The following is a 25888-nucleotide window of genomic DNA, read 5'->3' on the forward strand; positions in this document are numbered from 1 at the left end:
TCACCCCTGGGCTTCTGGATATTGGCCAAGGCTTTTGCCACCACTATAGTGCCTTTTTAAGGCAGTGGTTCCAAAGACCAAATTACCACCATAACAGCTACAAACAAATGCAATCTGAGGGTCATGCTGCTCAACGCTAGAGGTCTGAATCCCAAAATGCACTCGCTCGAAGCACTCCTTAAAATGGAGAACATCGACATTTGTGCTGTAACAGACCTGATTCAAGGCAGCAGAAAGCACCCCGCACTACTAGGCTATAACTCATTCCACACCTTTCAGCCCCAGAACTTGGACCAAAGCTCCAAAGGCAGTGGTGTTTCCATAGTCATAAAGGATGCGCACACCTCCAGACTTGGTAGCCCAACATAACGCATCAGAGATACTTCAGGTCCAGCTAACACTGGGAAAGACAGTGATTCAGGTCATAGCCTGCTGTAGGCCCTCAACCATGTCCCAAGACTCCCACTCCACGTTCCTAAGCACCCTGGAGATTATTAGAATCCAACCTAGCACATTCATACTGGGCAACTTCAACTACCCCTCCATTAACTGGGAAAACTACTCGTGTACCAATACACTTGCCCAACATTTCCTGGAATTCATTCATTCCAATGCCCCGGGCCAGCTCGTTCTTACCCCCACTAGAGGTAGCAGCATCCTTGACCTGGTCATTACCACCATGGGCAATCGTTGCTCTACGCCAGTAGTCAACTCCTCCCTGGTTAGATCCGACCACAAACTAATCACCTTGGAAATCCACATCCCTCCCACCCCCAAAGGTAACCACCGTGAGAAACTTCTCCAAAGCTAACTTTGAGCTCCGACAAACAGAGGTGGCTAACTTTACGGCACCCATGCAAATGGAGAATAGTTGCATGACCGCCGAATCATACACCAATGCACTGTATAAACACGTACACAAATGCATGGCTCTCACCAGTAGAACCAAGACTCTCTCCAAAAAAAAGGAAGCCAATCTGGTGGTCCTCTCCCATAATCAAACTTTACAACAGAAGCAGAAAACTAGTGTGGAATAAGGTGAAGTCCCAAGACTGGAAAAACTCACTTATCAGCCTCAACAAAAAGTTGAGATCCCTCATCAAATCCTCTAAAGCTAGCTATGAAAACAGAATTGCAGCAGATAGTAAAGACTTCTATAGTTGTGTAAAGAATCTGCACAGCAATGCCCAGATTTGCTCTGAGCTACTGCACAATGGTACATCCTATACCAAGCCAACAGATATTACCAATATACTGGCCGACAGATTCAGTGACAACTTCACCCCTCTCTCCCTCACCAAAAGGATGATCACAATACCAGTAGATTGCCAGGCATCTAGTATTACTGCTGCACAGGTTAAAACAGCACTAAGGCCAAGAATACAGCTTCTGTGTGACCTGACAATATCCCTGGCTGTGTTTTACATGAACTACATAGTGAACTGGCACCTCACCTGTGTGCCCTGTTCAATCAAAGCCTCACCTCAGTCTTTGTCCCTACAGAATAACGCACTGCCGCAGTCATCCCTCTCCAGAAAAGTGACTACAGACCCTGGGAACTATCGCCCCATTAGCCTGATGAGTCTGATATGCAAAGTTATGGAGCACATCATCATGGACTTAAACAAGGATATAGGGAATCTCCAAACTCTGCATCCCACAGAGTTTGGTTTTGTGAAGTGTAGATCATGCCTGCTCAACCTGGTCGACTTCTTTGAGTCAGTCACCAGAGCTGTGAATGAACGCAAGGTGGTTCATACAGCCTACCTTGATCTGGCCAAGGCCTTCGATACCATTCCCCACTCAGGAATCATAGAAAAACTCACTTAGCTAGGTATCAACCCCTATATCACTAGGTGGGTTACAAATTAGCTCACAGATAGAACCCACAGTGTGAAAGTAGTGACTCAAAGTCAGACTGCCGACCAGTCACGAGTGGAGTCCCACAGGGTTCTGTCTTGGTCATCTCTTGTTTGGTATCTACTTCTCTGAAGTCCAGGCCAACATGAAGGGACTCTGGCTGACAAAGTTAGCAGATTATTGTAAGTTGGGAACTATTATTAACTCCCCAAGTGATGTTGACATCCTACAGAAAGGACTCGCTGAGACCAACGACTGGTGTCAGAACCATGGCCTTAAGCTCAATGCCAAAAAATGTCGTCATCCCTTTTGGGGAAAAAACAGTTCCCATTAATTACCACATCGATGGTAGTCCACTGAACACAGAAGGTGTTATAAGAGATCTGGGAACACAGGCTGACAGCAACCTCAATTTTGACCACCACATTGCCACTGTGGTCAGAAAGTCCTTCTGTGTGGCACATCTCATTACTAAAGGTTTTGCATCCAGGAATAAAGAGGTCATTGTTGCCCTGTACTCTTCCCTCATTAAGCCAGTCATCAAGTACAATGCCCCATTTGGCATGTACCTCTCTAGACGCCTGCAACAACTGGAGAGGCCGCAAAAGTACCTCACAAAGAGGATCCTATGCCTTAAACACTTGTCCTATATGAACAGACTCAAAAAATCTCCAACTATTCTCTGTCTCGTGTCACCTACTTAGTGGCGATCTCTGCTTGACTTACAAAGCCATGTCTGACCCAGCTCTGTTCCCAATCCCCCTGAACCACACGCTCCAGAGACCTCAACCTCATTGCCACAATCAACAGAAAAAGCTGGAGGGACAGGTTCATAACTCGGAGACTGCCCGTGCTATGGAATAGACTTCCTATACATGTCAAACAGAGCACCTCACTGGCCCTCTTCAAGAGAAATCTTGATGTGTGAATGGGAAATAGAAAATTCACCCCAGGGATCACTCCAGTGGCTCTACTCGACAGATGTTGATGCCAGGGTAATCCTATGGGCTAGGCTTGTAAAGGCTCCAGGGCCATTAGCCTAGTACACACCTATGAACATGCTGTCTACTGTTTGTCTTGAACAGCTTTCTCTGGGAGTGTTCAGTCGCATCTTGCAGCTCAATACCAGGCTATCAAGTTTGATTGATTACGATGATAAATTCTGTCTCCCCTTACAACTTATTTTCTCCTCTCCTTCCTTCTGTAGATCTGCAGTGCTGCATTCACCCATGTATGCCCACCTGCTCTAGACCTGACCATGTTCTTCCTTTGTCACTATTCCCAACCTTTGCTTACTTAGATGTAGTCCCCATAGAACATCACCCCCACCACATTTGTTCTTTCATGTTTTCTACCAGTGTCATTGTTTTTGAGTAATCTTATACTGTTTAGCCTTGCCTTTCTTTTTCCCCAAAGCTGGTCACCTGGTGATGTTGCATTTGCCCTTTTCAGCTGTACATACATCTCCCTCTACAGCTGTTGCATTCTTGAGCCCTGCCGTTAGTGCTTCATTGCCAAAGGGAACTCTGCTGTCAGCCTTCTTCTGCACCACACTAAGCCATGTTGGTTGTATAAGTCAGAGTCCATCTCCTGCCATAGCCCCCATATTAAGTCATGGTGTTTCTCTCTACAGTTGTACAGCAGGAGACCCCTGAAGTGTTTTAATATTGTTTTCTACCATTCTGAATTCCCTTATTTTACATCAGTTCCCATCTTCCACTCACTTGACTAACTTGGCCCAATGCCCAATAGTACATCTTTCTTCTGTTTCTTTTTTTTTTTTTTTCAAAAAAAGGGGTAGTCATCACGACAGATCTCTTTCCACCATGCTTTGCTTATTTGTTGAAGCAGGTTCAGATCTACAATTCCAGTGTTTGCTGGAATATTTGAGCTGTGGAGAAAATAGGTTGTCGATCTGTCTGATGCCTAATGCCAGTAAGGCAAGGCCGATGCCTGCAAGAAGTGTGCAGGACACTGAATGCAGGGACAAGGTCTGTAGTCTCACTTTGTAGCACAGGTCCTTAAGGCCCATGGACTTTTTTGTCTGGAGCTTTTAGGGTCTCCAACAGCTTGATATGTATAGTAAGATGCACCTCAAAAGGGGACATTTTGTTCAGTGATGGGTGTTATTGCAGACTGTAGAGGAATACTGACTTCTTTGGATATAGAGAAACACCCTTTGCGATCAGCTGTGCCAAATACACTTTGACCACTTTTGCAAAGTGATGATTAAAGGAGCAGGATTTGTCTACCCATGTCCCCAAGGTCTCACCTCTTTATTGTGGAATGAGGTGGTGGTCTGTATTATAAGATGGGTAGAGGGCTGGTTTACCAAATGTTACAGTATTACATTTTTTAACATTTATTTTGACTGTTTCTATTTATATGTGCATGTTCACTTTCTAGCTTTTGCATATTAGAAGGGGATTTAAGTATTGCACCCAGTTTACAATCATCTGCAAACTTTGTTAGCCAGAGATGTCCATCCTGTTTTATTGTTGCAGTAACAGCTGTTCTTGCCGCGTTATGCCTTGCTGACCTGAATACAAGAGATTTGAAGCCCTATTCCTGAGTGACCAGACACCCTGTACCTGATGGGACATTGGTCAGCACCATCTTACAACTTGCCCTCAGAGCCCAGAGCATCCATATCTGTAGATTAGTCTTTGGACAGACCAATACAAAGTTTGTTGAAAAACTATATGCCCTGTTGGGGAACCTTTCATTATATTTTGTTTGCCTCTGTTAGATGAGTTCCTGCACCAATATTTGATTATAGAAACCTAATTCCACATTGGAACTTCTGTAGCCTTTGTTTTGCTTAGGCCTGGAGCACGACATACCTATTTGTTCCCAGTCTGCTCACTTTATCAAACACACTAGCCAACATAGGGCTGAATCCCTTGCTCATGTTTTAGAAGAGGATGTGCTGTGGCATCCACTGGCTCTTCTGATTTCGACCCCTCCCGCAAATGTAGGGAGAAGCATTTGAGGGTGACAGATGACACGTCGTCTTCTGCCAGTCCACCCTTGCTTTTGATTGTCAAAGGCCAGAAGATGCTTTTGCAGTCACTTCCCAACAGCCAAGGATGTGTCACGCACCACTGTCCGTTGGAGTCCGATATAGCTCCAGCCTCTCCATGTCTGCTTGAGATGGACAAGGATTGTCTGTTGGTTCTGAAGTCACTGCAGTCCTCTGCTTTTGATTGGCAGATCTTCAGATAGGGAAGGCAAAATCACAAAATCTTCAGAGGGGTTGTCAGCTGACTGTACATGGGTCACGGCGGCCACCCATGACCTGTTCACAGTATCTCTGACATCGCACCCAAACACAGACCTAAGTCCAAATTAAAAAGGAATCTTTCTAGCTTGCCTCATTCTAGACCTTCCAGATGTCAAACCCAACAGGTCTAGCAGTAGAAAATACTTAGACTGGGTAAGGGCCTACTTCAAATTTGTAGTTTCCTGAAAGTGTAGTCCCAGGAGACTTCCTGCTTCCATAGAGTTAATTTCTGAGAAAAGGAAACCCAACCTCCTAAGAGTAAGAAGGGATCTAGGCTCATTCCTCCTGCTCAAACCACTCAAACTCCATCTCAGAAGCCTTCTTTTCAGGACAAGCCTGTCTCCATACTGACATTTGGCCTTCCCTTCTCCTTGGCCAGGTCCCCTTGTCAGTCTGCCTTTCTCCATCTCTTCTAGTTTGGCATCAGACCGTCTCAGACACTCGAGAGCTGTTTGTCATTTGTCAGGGGTATTTCATGGTTTGGAAATCCCCCCCCCCCCCCCAAGGCATTCCTTAACCTCCTCTAGAACAGCTTCCTTATTCCCCAGAGGTTCTGCAGTCCCTTCTGGATCAGGGCACCATTCAGCTTGTTCCACCCACCCAGGTAGGAAAGGAGTTTTACAACACAATGTTTTTGGTTCCTCTGACCTTTCTCAGGGTCTCTTCTTTCCAGATATTGTCTCTTCAGACCTTGTTTCCTCCTGTTTTTCCCCATACCTTTTTGCTTTGTCTAGACCTCAAGGATGTATACCTTTACATCCCTGTTCACTGTCTGTTCAGGAAATTCTTGTATTTCTCTGTTTCTTCACATTTTCAGTTCTCTTCTTTGCCCTTTAGCCTTTCTGCTGCCCCCAGGGTGTTCACCATATGCCTCGGTCCTGTCTTTGCTTTTTGCAGGCTTTGGGAGATGCAGATTTTTCCCTATCTGGATAACCTGCTCATTCAAGCTCCTTTTTCCAGCAGTTTGTTGCAGGATCTCCAATTTACACTTGTCTTTTGCACAGCCTGAGGTTCACCATAAATCTCAAGAATTTAGTCCTGATGCCCTGCCAGGATCATGTTTTTCTGTGATGCATGCTTCAGACTGTTCCCATGCTGGCATCTCTTCCTGCTCCCAAGATTTTGTCTCTTGACAACTTTTTTCCAGTTTCCTTCATCTGTCCTTTTCCACAGCCAGGGGAATTTTTTAGCGTTCTTTTATGGCCTCCATTATTCCCATACTCCCTCTTGCCAGACTTTCTTATGAGGAAATTTCAGTAGTACCTCAAATCAGTGTGACTTCCACGTTGCCACCCGTTGGGAGTTCATGTTCCTTTATGTTCTTCTCTCAAACTCGAGCTTCAGCAGTGGATTCATGAACTCGCTCAGTCCAGACCTTGCATTCCAGTCTCTTATTCCCTCTCAGGACTGTTCACGGGCACATCAGACTTTGGGTGGGGAGCATCTTCTGGCCTCCTAAAGGTTCATGGTCTCTGCTCTTCTTATCAGAGGTTAAACCATATCAGCATAAGAGATGAGATCTCTGCTTTTGGCTCTGCAGGGTTTCCTTTCCCTTTTCCTTTCCAGCCCCCTCCAAGTCTTCACAAACAATACCACAGTGATGTGGCACATCAACAAGCAAGGGAGTACAAGGTCCTGTCTCCTTTGCAATTAGCTTTTCAGGTCTGGGATATACCTCTTCAGGCAGTTTACATTCTTTCAGAGCACAATCCAGTGGCAGACTCCTTGAGCAGGTCCAGAACACAGGCTCACAAATGGATGCTACACAGATGTTTCTGGACATAGTTCATCTATGGGCTATTCCTCGGGTAGATCTTTTTGCTTCCCCTCTGAACAGACAACTTCCTCTGTTCTCTTCTGTTCCAGAATTCCAAGTCCTCTGACTTGGAAAATGGTCATCCTGTCTTTTCCTTGCAAGGAAACATTTCTGTATATCCCCCCCTTCCTGTGTTGCCATAAGTCCTCCTCAAAATCATGCAGGACTCTCCCATAATCTTCCTGGTGACTCCCTTTTCGCCCAGACAGTATCACTTCCCCCTTCTTTCTTACTTGGCCAGGAGCAATTGCCAGAAGTTACCTCACAGGATGAATCTTCTCACCCAGGATAAGGGATCTCTTATCCATCCTGAACTGTCCACTCTTCAAATGACACTGGACAAGAGGGTTTTTGCTCCTTTGAGGCACCTCTCTTTTGAGGATGTACTGCAGCTTCTGGAGAAAGCCAAGAAAGCCACTACCAGAAAATCATACATGTCCAAATATAAAATAGTTTCTTTCTAGTGCCTCTGTGACCATCAGGATCCCCTCTTTGTGGAGGTCATCTGGTTCTGTCATTTGTGTGATCTACTCCATGCTGAATTGCTATATTTTTCAGTTAAAGCTCGCCTGTCAGCTTTTTCTGCTTATCTGCCCTTGAATCCTCTTCTCTGGTCACTGAGGTCACGCAACTAAAAGTGTCCTTCCTATCAGGCCTCACAGCCTACTCTGCCACCTTGGGATCTCAGTTTTGCATTTAAAATCAACTTCTTCAGCTTCCTTGCAACATTTTACTTGGAATACTGTTCTGTTGGCTCTTACTTCAGCCAAGAGTATGTCTGAACTTCCAGCTATTATTGCTATTCCTCCTTTTTTAGTTCTTCACTGAGACAGGGTGACTCTTAGAACTAATTATCCTTTTATGCTCAAGGTAGATAAATAGTTGTCCCTTAATCAGTCTGTTCGCTTTCTTTTTTTTCCTTCTCTGCAGTCCTACAGTGAGAAGGTTCTTCACACCTTTTGATCTGCATAGACAACTCAAACATTATTTAGATAAAGCAAAGGCGATCCACAAGTCTGAGCAGCTTTTTGATTCTTTTCATCATAGTAATTTGGGTTTGGCTGTTTTCAAGTAAACAGAGCCATCCTGGGCTTCTAAGGCCATCTCCTTGTGTTATCTTTTACATGGCAAATGTCTTCTTCATCTGTAAAGGCATATTCTACTAGTGCGGTTGCCTCCTCTTGTACCTTTTTCAAGGGTTTGGACACCAGTTCCATCCTTGAGGCTATTTGGTCTTCTGTTCATGCTTTCACTAAATATTATAAATTGGATGACATTTCCAGGACTAGGGAAGGTTTTGCTAGGGCTATTCTGCATGAGCTTATAGAGGGCTACTCTGTCTTCCCTCTCCTAGTCTTCTTAGATCTTGTACTCTCATTTGTGTAAAGAATACAGCAGATGTCCTTCTCTTCACTGTTGCAGTATTCAGTCCATCCTTTCTCTCCCCTCTTTTCTAGCTATTGCCCTGTGTTTTTGTTGCTGTCCTGGCTGAGAGGCCCTTCTTTCCTTTTCCCTCTACCCTTATTTCCCTTCTGGATGTACATCTTCTCTTTTGTCCCTGAGGTTATTCTGTTTCTTCTGGGGCATTTTGTTTCTGAGTGTTTGTGTCCGTACGTCACCTTTAGGCCCTACGACTTGTGTGGGGAGCATATGAATGCTGTATGGTGCCTGTAAGATCTAAAGGTTTTGGTATACTGGATGGACATTGAGCTGTCCTTGGCAGGAGATCCCTTATGTAAAGAATAGAATATGGCAACAGTGAAAAGAGGGACATCTACTGTTATGGTAAGATTTTAGTTATACTTTTTTGCTTCGCCAAAACAATCAGCTGGAAAAAATGTGCTCAATGGCCAAACATCCTAAGGCCTGGAGGATAAGATGCCTTCTCATGTCCATGGCCAGGTCTGTTTCTTTATGCATTCTCTCTCATCCCCTCATACCCAGGGTGCTTCTGAAAAGCAGGGAGGGCCAAGAGTGCTATTAATAGCGTTCTTTTGGCTGAGACAAATTGCTTTCCTGTCCTCAACAGTCAGAGCAGGGAGAAACCATGCTTGCTCCCTCAAAAGGTAGACCTGTTAACCAAGAACAGGGGCACCATCTCATTCCCCAATCTCAGCACCTTGAAGTTGACAGCTGGGTTAATATACTGAGTGCTCCTCTAGGCTTTTCTTTATACAAGGACGTGATTGCTATCTTGAAGCTAAAAAACTGTCACCAGAAGATCCTCTGTCAAAATGGAAAAGGTTTTCTGTCTGGTGTCAACAAAACGTCATCATTCTGAGTTCAGCAGTCGTCCACCACGTCCTAACCTACTTTACTCACTTATTCAAGTTTGACATACTATTCCATTGAGATTCACATTTAGGCCAACACCTGCCTGCCTATGCAACCTCTTTTTTCTTTCAACCTCTTATGAAACAATTCCTTAAAGTTACCTACCTAAGGCCACCTAGAAGAGCCCCCTCTGCTCCCTGGGACCTAAACTTTGTGCTAGAAAATTTACTTTACCACCCTTTAAGCCTGCAGCTAAAGCTGGCAAAATTCTTCATGGAAAACAGCATACATTCTGGATATTACCTGTGCTAGTCAGGTGTCAGAACTGTAAACCCTCATGTGCATTGAGCCCTTTATTGTTTTCCAAAAGAACAGAGTTACTGTCTGGACTAATTGTTTTTTAATCGTCAAGGTGGTTTCTGAACTTTAAAACTGTCCATACACCTTCCTGCCCTCACCTAAAGAATCAGGGGAAGAAGTTTCCCTCACTTGCTGTGGATGTTCACAGGCAACTTCTGTCTGTGCAGAAGTCATTCAGAAAGTCCAGACAACTCTGTAGCCTATGAAAATAAATGCCCTTCAGCAAACACTTTGTCAAAATTGATTTCTGGCTGCAGTGCCTTTTGCTGTCAATATCATGGAAAACAGCAGTGCCTTTTGCTGTCAGTATCTTGGAAAACAGACTTCTGAAAGTATCCGATCTCATTCTACCATTGCTACAGCTAGTATTAATGCTTTCCTAAGAAGAGTTCCCACCAAAGAAAATTTAGAAGCTGCTACTTGGTCATCTTGTCCATACCTTTACTAAACATTGCAACCTATCTGTTTTCTTCAGAATGAGAGCTGGCTTTGCCCCTGCAGTCTTGCAGGGCATCCTACCCTCTTGCCTGAATTGCTTTCCAACCTCCCCTTGTTCAGCTTGGGAAATCTTCCCACTTATTACTATAACAGTGAAATGTGGCAAACATTTTACAGTTGTGTCTTATTATAAATGTAGATGATGTCTGCATTGTTGCAGTAAGGTCTTCCCTTCCTCTTCCCCATGTCATTATTTGTGGTTCCTCTTCCTCGCCTCTCCTCTGTCAGGTCTTTGGGGTGTCTACCTTCATCAGCGTGCTGGCTTGTTTTGGGTACCCTGTGCTTCTGGCCTGGAGATCGAACTTGGGGGTTCCACTTTTGAGGATAAGACCTGCAAGATGGTGCTGGCAAGTTTCTCTTATACCCAGGCATCCTAATGTCCAGTACAGGGTGTCCAGCAGCCCAGGTTGAGGGCTTAGTCTCTGGTATTCGGGCTGGCCAAGGGTTACCATAACAAGAACAGCCCACATTTAGTGCAACAGCGAAGAGACACTAACATCTACGTTTATGATAAGTAGACAGAAATTTACTTTCCCTTTTTTTGATTTGGTCAGATGATTTGGAGATCAGAAAAGTATATTCCAAATAGTAGAGGTCCCGTCACAGTGCCCTGTCATTCCCCACTGGTTACTTTCATGCTGCATGGATGGCTCTGCCGCTCTCCTCATTTTTGCAGAGTTGTAAACCCAAGGCCTTTATCATTTTTGTCCTGCTTCATTTTACTGTAATTTATAGTACATTTTGTCTGTCGTATCATTTAAAAGTTTGCAACATATAGCATTCTAAGTAAGTTCAGTAAGAGAAAAAATGATAAAATTGGCTTTAGTCTTCAGCATTATTTATTTGTGCTACACAGCTTATTGTCAGGACTTTGTGGTACCACTTGCATCATTCATACAGTGTGTTTACTTTTGAACAGCTTCAGCAGATATGCAAAATTCTGAATGCCCACATGGACTCACTGCAGTGGATCGATCAGAACTCTGGTATGATTTTTCAGTTATGTGATTCTTTTCAGTGTGGATGTTTTTCTTCTGCTCTTAAAACTCGGCGCTTTAAGATAATTTCCAAAACTAGATTCAAAATGTTTTGCAGCCAGCTGTATGTTGGGTATTATTTAGGCAAATATATTCAAATGTTTAAGAAGCAAAGACCTGTACCTATACATTTGGCTTAAGAGGGACTAAGCCACTGACCTTACTACAGACTGACCTTACTACAGAGAAGAGATCACAGTATTATGTACATCTTGTGGAATACACAGAATAAGCTATAGTTCATACCGTAAACATCTGCTTTCCCTGCTGTTTAGATACCATTGTTTTGCTCTAGCATCAAAATGAGGGGGGGGCTCAGTAGAAATCTACCCAAACAGCAGAGACCTCCAAATCAGAAACGCACTCAACCACCACAACACAGCACAAATCACAAGACACACAGCTCACCTACACAGTGTGCCCTTCAGCCTAAGCCCCTAAGGCAAAACAGCTTGCCCAATACAGTAATCATAGGTGACTCGATAGTGAGGCACACTGATATCCCACTCACTAGGTTGAAAAAGGAGAAGGTAACAGTCAGCTGTCTGATGTCAGGATCAGACACGCAACACACGCACTCAGGGCACTCCACAAGTACAACTCTGTCATTGTCCATGTGGGTGTGAATGACCTGAGACGCTCCTCCCTGGATTACATGAAAAGAGACATGGAGGAGCTCTCAGATTATGTGGCCCAGGCAGGTATGACCCAAGCCCTGAGCAGCATCCTACCGTTGCCCAGAATGGTACCGCAGTACAAGTAGAAAATGATTGACTTCAACAATTGGCTAAGTTTCTGGTGTCATTCTAAGGAGATCCAGTATCTGTCTGTTTGGGATGACATGATTGACAGACCTCGATGCTTAGCCAGAGATGGCCTGCATCTGTCACCCCTAGGTTTCCGGATACAGCTAAGGCTCTTCCCACCCCTATAGTGCCTTTTTTAGGTGGTGTTCCAAAGACCAAATTACCACCGTAACAGCTATAAATAAATGCAATCTGAGGATCATGCTGCTCAACGCTAGAAGTCTGAATCTCAAAATGCACTCACTTGAAGCCCTCCTTAAAATAGTGAACATCGACATTTGTGCTGTAACAGAGACCTGGTTTAAAGCAGCAGAAAGCACCCCTGTGCTACCAGGCTATAACTCATTCCTCACCTTTCGGCCCCAGAACATGAACCAAAGCTCCAAAGGTGGTGGCGTCTCCATATTCATAAAGTATATGCACAATTCCAGACTAGTAGCCCAGCATAATGCATCGAATATACTTCAGGTAGAACTAACAAGTGGGTAAGACGGTGATTCAGGTAGTAGCCTGCTCTAGGTCCCCAACCATGTCCCAAGACTCACTCCACATTCCTAAGCACCCTGGAAACTATTAGGGTCCAACCCAACACACGCATACTGGGTGACTTCAACTACCCCTCCATCAACTGGGAAAGCTACTCATGCACCAATACACTTGCCCAACGCATCCTGGAATTCATTAATTCCAGTGTGCTGGACCAGCTCATTCTTACCCCCATTAGAGGAAGCAATATCCTTGACCTGGTTATTACTTACATGGGCAACCGTTGCTCAACACCAATAGTCAATTCCTCCCTGGTTAGATCCGACCACAAACTAATTACCATGGAAACCCACATCTCACCCACACCACCAGCAAAGGTAACCACCATGAAAGCCTTCTCCAAAGCTAACTTTGGGCTCCTAAAATCAGAGGTGGCTAACTTCACGGCACCCATGCAAATGGAAAATAGTTGCATGACTGCCGAATCAAACACCAATGCACTATACGAACACATACATAAATGCATGGAACTAGCCATACCCAACAGAACCAAGATGCTCTCCTCCCAAAAAAAAAAGGGAAGCTAATCTGGTGGTCCCCTGCTACTAACAAACTCTACAACAGAAGGAAGAAACTGTTGCAGAAAAAGGTGAACTCCCTAGACTGGAACAACTCCTTTATTAGCCTCAACAAAAAGTTGAGATCCCTCATCAAAACCTCTAAAGCTAGCTATGAAGGCAGAATTGTAGCAGAAACTAAACAGCCACAAAGCCTTCTACAGTTATATCAAGAATCTCCATGGCAATACCCAGATTTGCTCTGAGTTACTGCACAATGGTACCTCCTATACTGAGCCAACAGATATTGCCAAATATACTGGCCAACAGATTCAGTGCCAACTTTACCCCTCTCCCCCTAAAGGAGCAATCACAGTACTGGAAAGACTGCCAGGCACCCAGCATTCCTGCAGCACAGGTTAAGGCTGCATTGTCCAAGGCCAGGAATACAGGTTCCATGGGACCCGACAATATTCCCTTGCTGTGTTCTACATGAATTACAAAGTGAACTGACATCACACCTGTGTGTTCTGTTCAATCACAGCCTCACCTCAGCCTTTGTCCCAGAATGGTGCACTGCTATAGTCATCCCTCTCCCTAAAGGGGGAGTGACTACAGACCCTGGGAATTATTGCCCTATTAGCCTGACGAGTCTGATATGTAAGGCTATGGAGCACATCATTATGGACCTAATTAACAAGGATATAGGGACTCTCCAAACTCTGGATCCCACGCAGTTTGGTTTTGTGAAGGGTAGGTCATGCCTGCTCAACCTGGTTGACTTCTTTGAATCAGTCACCAGAGCTGTGGATGAGGGCAAGGCAGTTCATACAGCCTACCTTGATCTGGCCAAGGCCTTTGACCCCATTCCCCACTCAAGGAATTATTGATAGACTCCCCAAACTAGGCATCAGCCCCTATATCACTAGGTGGGTTTGGCTCACAGATAGAACCCACATTGTGAAAGTAGCAGACTCCAAGTCAGGCTGCCGACCAGTCACGAATAGAGTCCCACAGGGATCGGTCCTGGGTCCTCTCCTGTTTGGCATCTACTTCTCAGAAGTCCAGGCCAACACGGAGGGACTCTGGCTGACCAAGTTTGAAGACGATTGCAAGCTGGGAACCAATATTAACTGCCCAAGTGATGTAGACATCCTACAGAAAGGCCTCACTGAAACCAACTGGTGTCGAAACCATGGCCTTAAGCTTAATGCCAAAAAATGTGTCATCATTCCCTTTGGGAAAAACTCCGTTCCCACTAATTACCACATTGATGGTAACTCACTGAACACTGAAGGTGTTATAAAAGATCTGGGAACACAGGTTGACAGCAGCCTCTCCTTCAACCACCACGTTGCCATTGTGGTCAGAAAGTCCTGTGTGGCACATCTCATTACCAAGGGTTTTGCTTCCAGGAAGAAAGAGGTCATCATCTCTCTCTACTCTTGCCTCATTAGACCAATCATACAGTATAATGCCCCATTTGGCATGTACCTCACTAAACATCTGCAACAGCTGGAAAGGCCACAGAAGTACCTCAAAAGAGGATCCTAGGCCTTAAAACACATGCCCTACATGGACAGACTCAAAAAACTCCAGCTTTTCTCTGTCTCATATCTTCTATTAAGAGATGATCTCTGTTTGACTTACAAAGTCATGTCTGACCCAGCCTTGTTAGAAATGTTACACTTAAAGAAATCCCAATCCCTCTGCACCACACGGGACCTCATCCTCATTACCACAATCAACGGAACATGCTGGAGGGACAGGTTCATAACCGTGAGCCTGCCCATGCTCTGGAATAGACTTCACATACATGTCAAGTAGAGCACCTCACTGGCCTGTTTCAAGAGATATCTTGAGTGGATGGGAAATAGAAAGTTCACCCCAGGGATCACTCCAGTGCCTCTACTTGATAGGGGCACAGGGAACTAATGGTGACATGATGCCAGGGCCATTCTATGGGCTAGGCTTGTAAAGGCTCCAGGGCCGTTGGTCTAGTACACACCTATGAACCTATTATGTTCAGCTTCACCTCTTTGTATAGTCAGTGTTTCTTTGTGGTAACTTTATAGTGTTTAAACATTTTTTTTGTGTTATTATTTGCACTTCTGACTTCCATCAGTTCTGTTTAACCCTGAATGACCATTGACCTTGGCAAGGATTATGCTTGTGCATAATGGCCTCATCTGTAACAGACCACAGTGGTCACCCAAGTCCAGACACGTGAATTTGTAAATGGTTGACTCTGTGATGCAGAGAGATGGAGGTTAAACTGTGACCTAGTATCTGATAGTAAACTGGGCATTGGAGTAGCCATTGAGGGAAGAGGTGTGACCTGCTGCAGTTCCAGCACCTTCAGGAGAGAGTGAGGTGTATAGCGTACAGCTTATTGGTTGGGGGCATGCACTTCACTATGCCATAATGCTTTCTGTTGTAGCCCTCCTCATGCATGTGTTGGAGCATGCACTTGCATAGAGGGAAGGAAGGAGGGCCTTCCTGTCTATGGGCATGCATGTCAGCTGCTGGGAGTGGAATTAGGACAGAAAGTGGAAAATCCATCATGGCTGCCTGGGTAACAGGATCTCTCCTTAGGGGTGGAGATCAGGAATGAGTGCAATCATTAAGGTGGGAGTGCTTGATGAACAGCAAGAATGACTGATGCTTGCACAAGTATGACATCTGATGATGCAGTTGTCTGTCTCCACATTGAGTTATACAATAAGCCTACTGTTACCTCAGTTTTTCCATGAAGTGTAAGAGATGTGCAGTCAGATTAGCTGCCTGTGATAATGTATACCGGCGCAATCAGCCCCTCCTTCAACTTGGAGTCCCATATTCATCAGTCATCGCCTGTATATGCAGCACCACATTCTGGCTTTGTTTCAATGTCAAGTTTATTTTCTTTGAAAATTTTGAAATAAGTAGGTTTTCCTGAATGATAGACAAGCATGATGGATGAGCTTCTTCTGGAATAGTCATAGTAATGGAATATCTTATGTTGTGTTGTATCCTGCCCTACTTGTGGTGTTTTTGTCTGGAAGTAAAATTAGCACCCTCTTTCCTTCTCTGTATTGGCCAATGCAGTCTTTCACTGATACAGAAGTGCATGTAGCTGCTTTTTTATTTTTTTTTTTAACACTAATTTTTACTCAGTTTCAAGCTTTGCACATCTTCTCTCATGAAAAAAACAGTTCCTAAATCTGTATTTCAGCAACTTTTTTTCTAACTTCAGAAAAACACATTTTCTGTCTGCCAGTTATTCACTGTCGTCATAATCATTAAGAAGTGTAATTGCAATAGAAAGCTGCTGAAGATTTTCATTCACTGTGTACATTCATTTATGCCTAGAACACAATGTTGGAGATTGTAAATGTTAACTTAGGCACTAAAATCTAAAAGACTGATTTCTTTTCTCACTGAAAAAATAAAAGGAGGAAGTACTATCAGGGTCGATCTTAGAGAATGGACGAAGTTAAGATGTGTGTTTAGAAGAAGGCAGAATACAAAACCCATGGATTCTGGGACTTCTCCTTTCAGGTCTTATCTAAAGGATGGTACATTGTTATACTTATTCCCAGCTAGAGGGAAAACGCCTGCTCTTGTGCCAGGAGAGCCTTAACTCACATTGCTGCCAAAACTTAATTTTAAATTGGAACGTATGTCTGTACCAGCCAAGGTATAGCTGTTGGTCATCCATGAGATTGTATTTTTGAAGGTCAGTAACCTGAATTACAGGATTGTTTGATAAGTGTCTGAAGTTATGTGGGCCTTTAAGCTCAGGGATGCAATTCAGTTGGTCTTGCTTCAAAGTGAGGTATACTACAGAAGGCTGGCTGTGGAAATAGAAGGATTCCTTTTCATAGGAATATGCAGGCTTCAGACAAACATGAAATACCCTGACTGGACAGTATTTCCCAGGCACCCAAGACAGATGCCGGTCATTCACGGATTTATGCTCCCTCCAGAAAATGCTAAAATCTTTTTCTGTCCTCCACTGACCATCAGTCCCTGGCCCTTATGATCCATGCATTCTCTTAGTGAGAGCTGCATGGCTCATTCATACCTGGGGTAAAGACTGGGCAAACTGAGAGTGAGACCATCGTATGCATGGATGGACAGTTTATTGGCTTTGTTTCCTATGCTTGCACAGAAAGTGCTCCAGAGGACCCAGAGTGTGATTACAGGCTACTTCCACAGGTGATGTAAATCTGCTTTTCTCTTCCATCCCTGCCACGTCCATCAGGTGTCCAAGCCACTACTCAGACTTTGGTCTTCATATGTGTTTACTAGGCTAACAACCACAGGGGCCTTTTTAAGCTTACACATATATCCCAAATCTCCAAGTTCTGATACCGTTGATAAGTGTAAGCATGGGCCTGGGAGATGAATCATTTACACTTTAACTGTGTCCATTAGAGACATAAGTGCCAACCCAGGGATGAATTTCCCGTTTCTCATCCATTTATCCAAGTTGCACTTGAACTGGGTTGGGGTGAACTTTGCTTCATATAGATGTGGAAGCCTGTTCCATAGATGGGGTAGTATCTGGGATACATACCTCTCTCTCCAGCAGGTCCTATTTATATCACAGGTAATGTTTAAGTGTTTAGAATATGTAAATCTGGTGCTGTTTGTTTTGTGGATATGCAGGAGGTCCATCAGAGTAGGGTCTGACAATGCCCTGCATGCCAGGCATAAATCTCCCCTCAAAAGCCTGTAGGAGACAGAATACAGGGATAGGGAGTTGAGGCAGTCTGCACAGGACATATTGCCTACGCCCTGTATTCTTTTAGTGAGGAACCTCTGTAGACGTTCCAGTTGTTGGATATGCCTGGTTAGGTACACACCAAAGGGGACATTGTACTCAATGGTAGGTCTGATGAATGCCGGGTACAGAGGAACAATGACTTCCTTGGACTTAGATGCCATACCTTTGTTTATAAGTTGAGCAACATAGAATGATTTCCTCACCACTGTAGACATGTGAAGATCAAAGGCTAGATTACTAGGTATGCGTGTCCCCAAGTCCCTGACTACTGAGTCAACTCCAAGGGGTGTGTTGTCAATATGATAGTTATCAGGGATGGATGATTTCCCAAAGGATATTATTATACATTTCTTGGTATTTAGTTGTAGTCTGACTCTGACACCAGTTGTTTCTGTGTCAGCCCCTCCTGGAGAACGTGTGTCAGTGTGCGATTAAATGACCGCTCCTAATTTACTGTCATTGCAGATTTAGTCAGCCAGAGACCACTGACATTGGCCTTGACTTCTGAGAAGTAAATGGCAAAAAGGAGCAGTCCAAGGTCTGATCCCTGAGGGACTCCACTTGTGACTGGCCTCTTTGTAGAGGTGGACTCTTTAGTTCTAACTTCCTGGGGTCCTGTCTGTGAACCAGTTAGCTATCCACCAGGTAGCATATGTGTTTGTAGCTAACCTCTTGAGTTTGTCAGCAGTACCGGAGTAGGGTATTGTCATATGCCTTTGCCAGGTCATGGTAGGCAGTGTGAATGACTTTGCCTTCATCCATTGCTTTGGTGACCTTCTCGAAGAAATCCACCAGGTTGCATAGGCATGATCTGCCCTTTACAAAACCAAACTGGGTTGGGTCCAGTGTCTGGAGGTTTACTGTATCTCTTGATCATCTCCATGATAATTCTTTCCATGGCTTTACATACAAGACTAGTGAGACTTGTGGGTCTGTAGTTTCCGGGGTCTGTAGATGACCCACCTTTGTGCAGAGGGATGATTGTTGCCTTTCCTCCATTCATGAAGCATGAAGCCTGTTTGGAGGCTACAGTTATAGTACTTCCAGAGGCCCTGATAGGTCATGTTTCATGCTATTTAGAAGGCATCCTGAGATATTGTATGGGCCTGTTGACATAGTGTTCTTAGAGAGAGCATTAAGGACCTGTTCCCTAGTGATAATAGAGGAAGTTATATTTGATATTTCCTGAGGGAAGTTTGAGGGGAAGGGGGAGGGGTAAAGCTGGTGCTGAGTTTTTTAGCCAGAAGGTTTGCTATATCTTCTGGGTCAGTATAGGTGGCTCCATTTACAGTAAGCTCTGCACACAATTGTGTATTGCCTTTAAGGTTGCAGACATAGCTAAGGAATGGTTTGTGATTGTTCTTCCCCTGGGAAGCTAAACTTACCTTAAATTTGGCTTTGGTAGACTTTTTGTCCTCTGAGTTGTTTTAGTTTGATGAAAGTGCTTTTATTCTGCTGGGTGCTGCACCTCCTAATTTTTGATATGATTTTCTTCCTCATGTTATATATCTGATTGATTTTGTGATTCCACCAGGGTGGCTTGTTTTTTCAGTTAGTTCTGTACTTCTTCCTGGTAGGTACAGCTGCCTCTATGCAGCTTTTAACATGTTTGTACATGGGTTATATTCAGGAATTTATTCCTGTATGTCAGCAGAGCTGGTTGTTCCTCCAGAAATTTGAGAGGAAGGATATGCTTACCATTCTGGTGCAGGAAACCAACATGACTTTATTCACCACAAGGTTCCTGGAGAGAACTCTTCATAGGCAGTGGCTTCTGCCATTTGTGATTATTTAAAGAAAAATCAAAGAGGAATAAATGGCAAGCAGGCGGGGAATTCATCCACAGCTCCCCCTACCATTCACTTCATTGGCAGTTTTCTCCACAAAAAGACGCCCCCCTTCTTAAGATTCAGAGCTTAAGATATTATCTGGTCCATCCTTTAAAGAGCTCTTCTGTAGGCTGTAATGGTGATGATGAAGGATCCATCATTATCAGGTGCATTGCTGGAGAACATTTCCAGGTGTTCTCCTGGTACGGATCAGTGAAAGTTTGAGTCAAACAACGTGCTTAAACCTTTTTATCATCTAAGAGCAAAACCTCTAGCAATCACTAGTATTTCAAGCATTTTAGGAGATCTTTCAGACAAACATGTCAGACAAACATGCCTGATGCATGACTCCCCAGCTCATGGCCCCCAGAAAAGCCAGATATGTTCTGTGGAATTCCATTGTATAGAGTTCAACAAACAAATACCTGTACAGTAACCCATTGGTGGACTTTGCAGTAGTTTTCTTAGAAGCACAAGGTGTTCTAAACTGAGTTCCAGGGCTTTTGAATGTTCTCTTTTGACAAAAGGAGGAGAGTCTTAGATTGTTTTGAAAAGGTTTATAACTCTTACTTTTGGCAGTCCGGGTGTTACAGGTTGAATTGTTCCAAAGTGAGATCCCTAAACAGAATATATGGCAGCAGAGAATGCAGATAAAACATTGAAGGAGAGTGTTTGCAGACTAACTCACACAGCATTTGGAGTGAGTAAGTGTGCAATTTAAACAACCAGTGACTACAGTAAAGTAACAATCGTTACAGTGTTGAGAAGGCATGGTTGGATAACAATACAGTCTGTAATGAAGGATGTTAAGGGCAGTGGCTGTGCACCCTTCTGGATAAAAATCTGTTTGCTCTATGTTGTAAGAGATTTAAAAAGGCCAGAAGAAAAGGGAAGGCACAGGTGTCATTAACAGTTTTGTTCACCTATTCCAAATTGTAGTGCAGATAGTCATACAGATTAGTGACTCTCTTGTAAAACAAAGTGAAAAACAAATCAGCTCTTATAAGAATGGGATCTTGAAAAGAAACAAACAAGAAGTGGCAGAGGTAACACTAGGGAAGAAGGCAGGCAGAAGAAAGTCTCCAGTCCCTTTCTCCCCAGGAAGAAAATGGGCAGTATTCATTGTGTTCCTAGTTTCTCCACCCCTCCCATCCTTCCTTCCCTTACTATGTGATCTGCTGAGAGCTGGGCTTTCCCATTTTTGAGAATTGGTTAATCATGAGCTTCTAATGAGCTTTATCTTTATGTCCAGGGAAAAAGTCCATAAACTTTTGCCTACAATGCAATTGTGAGCAAGTCACTTAACCAGACACTGTTCTGCCAGGTCACCCCAAAAAAGGGGCTTGTGTCTAAAAACTTACCTGATAAAAAAAAAAAAAGCTGCGCCTTTTTTATTTGTTAATTTGGGGCAGTAAAGAAGGTTTCTCTACAAGAGCGGGCCAGAGTCCCATCCTCCCAGGCTTTTTCAGGGTGGCAAAGGAGGATGTCCCATGGATATCCATTTAAACTTTAGGATTGAACAAGTTCGTAAGGGTCATCCAATTCAGGATGCTATCCTACAACTCTATGGGTACCCCCATTGCATGTATTGGGCATAAGGTGTGCATATGCGCATAGGCTCATCTAGAAGAACCACATTCAATATGTGATGCTCAAGACAGGGAAGTAAAATTTCCAGTTCACCCTTTGACCCTTTGGCATTTGCACTTCAGTTAAGGTGGTCTTAACATGCCTCTGCCATAATTATTAATTCAGAAAATGTCACGGGGCTATTCATAGATTCATAGCTCTTTGAGGTACACCATGCACTCTTTCACCAATGTGGGTTTTTCCATGGAGCTGCCCACCACTTCAGACCTAGCACCATAAAGGGCAAAGATTTTTTTTGAACACTGGTATACATAAAAGGTCAACTAAGTGCATAGCCTTCCCAGCTGACAGTTGAGAGTAGTATGACCCACAGCCTTCATGAAGTCATTGGGTCATATATTGATCTCCATCCATATGGATGTTCTTTGTGTTTCACTGTTGCAGTCATTACATTTGGGTAATCTGCTGGCAGGTTGCCCTCAGTCGGCCTGAATATCAAAGTCTTGTGTCCTGCGCAGGTTGCTGTCACCTCTTCTATGACGTCAGGGGTATAAAACTTGCAGCCGACGCCATTTTATTCAGTCTTTCTTGCCGCGCGGTGCCCGAAGCAGAAGCAGTTTGCAAGTGCCGGTCAGCCGACTCCTGAAATTTTCGCATTCGAGTTTCAAAACCGAAGTCTTCAACTAAAGCTAAGTACCCCATTGGGGAAACTTTTTTCTTGCTCCTTACTGATGTCAGTAAAAGTTAATAATTGCATTACTTGTGGGAAGCAAATACCTCATAAGGATTTTCATTTGTACTGTATTCCTTGCCTAGGCCCAGATCATAATGTGCCTTGCTGTCAGTTTTGTGCTAAATTTAACCAATGCACTATTAAGCGTCTGTATATTTTTGCTTCAGAATATTTTGGATCCAGATTTAATTACCCTGAAATGTCGTTTGTTAGCAATCCGACTACCGGAGTTCACAAAAAATGCAAAGAAAAAGACAGAGACAGACCGTTGATGTCCAAAACCGACGAAGCTGCTCCTAAGCCAGTCGCCGGTACTCAGTGAGGAGCTTTCGCAGCCCCTGATACCCACTACTTTTGAGTTGCAAGCCTCTACCAAGACCCATGCGGAGTGTGGTATGCCGCGAGATTCTCAGAGTATTGAACCGGCAGATGTGTCTCCCTTGGATGGGTCTGGAGCCGCTGAGCAGGCACTGGCTTCTGAGGGTGTTTTCAGGTGTCAACATTTTTATATAAAACCGATGCCAACTTCAAAAACAAGATCAAAAACAACTTCCAAGTCTAAAAAACAGACGCATGAGCCACGTGCTCAGGCCCGTATGCTTAAAAAACAGATGATCAAAACAGCTGAGGACTTAATTACCATGATCAGTGGTTCCCAACCCCCCCCCCCTCCCCTCCTGCTAAGAGGCCTAGGCAAGACACTGATTATGAATCTTCAGATCAGGTTTTTATTTCTTCTGATTCCTCTTCTGATCAGGAACTTTCTAGACCACCCTATGAGAATTCAGATGCAGAAGAATCCATCCCATCTGCATCTCCTCCTGAGGATTATTCTTTTGGAGAAACCTTGCATACTTTGAGAACATTTTCACTGGGAGAGTCAGGATTTGTCTGAATCAAAAAAGAGGCTTAGGGATTTCCTCCTCCTTCCTCAGCATAGGCCTTTGGCTATACCTCCTGTATTAGACATTGTTGATGTGTTTTCGGAATCAAGCATGGCTCCTGATTCCCTACCTCCGGCTCCTAGTAAGCCAGACATATTACAGGGTTCCTGACTCCCACAAATTTCTATTCAAAAATCCTGCTGCTGATCCTGAAACTATCTCACAGGGTCCCAAAGGTGTAAAGGCCTCTACAGCCAAAAATCCTACCCCCTCTGATAGAGACTCCAGGATGCTGGATAGATGGGGAAAGAAGGTTTATATGTTTGCAACCTTGGCGATTAGGGCCTTAAACTGCCAGTTTCATATGCTTAAATATCAACAGCATGTTATGGGCTTATTGAAACAGAAAGTTATGTTGATTTCTGACTGTGTGGAAAATAAAGAATTACAGGAATTATTGCATGCAGCAGAACAGGTAGGAAAGCATACTTTGCAATGTGGTTTTGATTCTTTGGAGGCCTCTTGCAGGGCCGCAGTTACTTGATCTGTGATTAGAAGGCATGCCTGGCTCAAGGAGCAAAATCTGCCTGATCATGTTAAAGCTAAATTGTTGGATGCCCCTTTACAGCATGATACTCTGTTTGGTAATAAGGCAGAAGAGGTTTTAAAGAAAATGGAAGACTAAGCTAAATCTATGCAAACTGTAAAAGATTTCTTACAAGTGCAGCCACCCAGGTTCAGTAGGCACTTGCCAACTAAAAATTGGTCCTTTCCTGTGTCCAACAGAGCCTCTCAAGGCAAATCCAGGTGCTCAGAAGGCTCTAGACGTTCATCGTGTTTCACTGTTGCAGTCATTACTATTGGGTTATCCTGCTGGCAGGCTACCCGCAGTCGGCCAGAATTCCAAAGTCTAGGTCCGGCGTTGGTTGCTGTCGACTCTTCCCTGACGTCAGTGCGCCAGGGGTATAAAAGATGCAGCAGACGCCATTTTCTTCAGTCTTTCTTGCCGTGCGGTGCCCGAAGCAAAAGCAGTTCGCAAGTGCCGGTCGGCAGACTACTGAGACTTTCACAGACGAATTTCAGATCTGAGTCTTCATTAAAGCAAGTACCCCGTTGGGGAAACTTTTTTCTTGCTCCAGACCGATGTCAGAAAAAGTTAACAATTGTATTTCTTGTGGGAAGCAAATACCTCATAAGTATTTTCATTCTTACTGTATTCCTTGCCTAGGCCCTGATCATAACGTTGCTAGCTGTCTGTTTTGTGCTAGATTCAACCAACACACTATTAAGCGTCTGTTTGATTTTGCTTTTCATTACTTTGGCCGAAAATTCAATTATATAATGCCATTGTAAGAGCAGACTGGAGTTTCTAAAAAACGCAAGGAAAAAGAGAAGGACAGGCATCCGAGATCCAAAGGCTTCAGCTAAGCCAGTCGCCGGTTCTCAGTGAGGCGCTTTTGCAGCCCCTGACGCCCGCTACCTCAGAGCCACAGGCCGCTGATGACTCCCACGTGGAGCCAGCTAGTACTTTGGATACTCAAGGTATTGGACACTCCAGAGCCGCTGAGCAGGCATCGGCTTTTGAGGGTGTTTTCAGACCTACACAGTTATATGTAAAGCCTACTTCAGCTTCTAAAGCAAAGACTAAAGCAGCTCTAAAGACAAAGAAACAAGTACAGCATTCTCCAGGACAAACTTCCATGCCTAAGAAACAGATGCTCAAAATGGCCGAAGATCTTATTACCTTGATCAGGGGTTCCCATCCCCCTCCTGACAAGAGGCCTAGGCAAGAGACAGACTATGACTCTTCAGATCAGGTTTCCATTTCCTTTGACTCCTCTTCTGTACAGGAATACTCTCTTCCTCCCTATGAGGATTTTGATGCTGAAGAATCTATTCCTTCAGCCTCCCCTCCTGAGGATTATTCTTTTGGGGAAACCCTGCATACCATGAGGGAGCACTTCCACTGGGAAAGCCAAGATTATTCAGAATTAAAGAAAAGGCTTAGAGATTTTCTTTTACTACCTCAGCACAGGCCTCTTGCTATTCCCCCTGTGCTAGACATTGTAGATGTATTTACAGAATCCGGTCTTTCTCCTGATTCCTTACCCTTCAGCTCCTGTTAAACCAGACAGATACTACAGGGTTCCAGATTCTCATAAATTTCTTTATAAAAACCCTGCTGCTGACCCAGAAACTATTTCTCAGGGTCCCAAAGGGGGTTAAGGCCGCTACTGCAAAAAACCCTATCCCTTCTGACAGCGATTCATGGGCACTAGACAGATGGGGGGAAAAAGGTTTACACCTCTGCTACTTTGGCTGTGAGGGCTTTAAATTGTCAATTTCATATGATTAAATATCAGCAATACTTAATGTCACTGTTAAAACAAAAAATGTTGACCAACTCTGATGGTGCAGAAAATAAGGAAATACAGGATTTATTGCATGCTACTGAACAAGTGGGAAAGCATACATTGCAATGTGGTTTTGATTTTCTGGAGGCCTCCTGCAGGGCCACAGTTATGGGTTCTGTCATTAGGAGACATGCTTGGTTAAAGGAACAAAATCTGCCAGATCATGTTAAAACAAAATTATTAGATGCTCCATTACAGCATGATACTTTATTTGGTGTTAAAGCAGAGGAGGTTTTGAAGAAAATGGGGGACAAAGCGAAATCAATGCAAACAGTAAAGGATTTCTTACAGGTTCAGCCACCAAGATTTAGCAGGAACTGGCCTACAAAAAATTGGTCCTTTCCAGTGTCAGGCCACAAAGAGGCAGATACAGATGCCCCAGAGGCAGATCCCAGCCCCAGGGCTCATACAGGCCTAAACAGTGGGGCGCTTTTCCTCCAAAAGTGGAGAAGACAAAGCACAGCCATACAGGAAACTGTCCCAATGACTTCCCTTTACCAGCACCAAGCACTTATCTTCTTGCAGCCCCCTTAGAGGGAAAACTAGTACTTTTTTCTCAAAATTGGCACATGATCACCCAGGACAAATGGGTATTGAATATAGTGTCCCAGGGCTACAGGTTCCACTTTCACACCCTGCCAAAGGCAAAAGGGATGCCAAACCTGCCACACAGTCAGTGGGCAGAGGCGC

The 25888-nt window shown here is 44.1% G+C and overlaps 1 protein-coding gene across 1 annotated transcript in view; it reads left to right on the forward strand.

Moving 5' to 3' along the window:
* The window catches only part of NUP62 (nucleoporin 62), a gene marked incomplete at its 5' end in the record, with an annotated part of 873863 nt that overhangs the window by 783543 nt on the left and 64432 nt on the right, over window positions 1-25888 (forward strand). Inside the window, one exon of the mRNA XM_044076211.1 lies at window positions 11011-11077. Within this exon, the coding sequence (XP_043932146.1) occupies window positions 11011-11077 (67 nt within the window). The remainder of the gene's footprint in view (window positions 1-11010; window positions 11078-25888) is intronic.

This window comes from Protopterus annectens, chromosome 7.part0, assembly GCF_019279795.1.
Source record: "Protopterus annectens isolate FY-2018-M chromosome 7.part0, PAN1.0, whole genome shotgun sequence".
NCBI classification, from domain to species: domain Eukaryota; kingdom Metazoa; phylum Chordata; order Ceratodontiformes; family Protopteridae; genus Protopterus; species Protopterus annectens.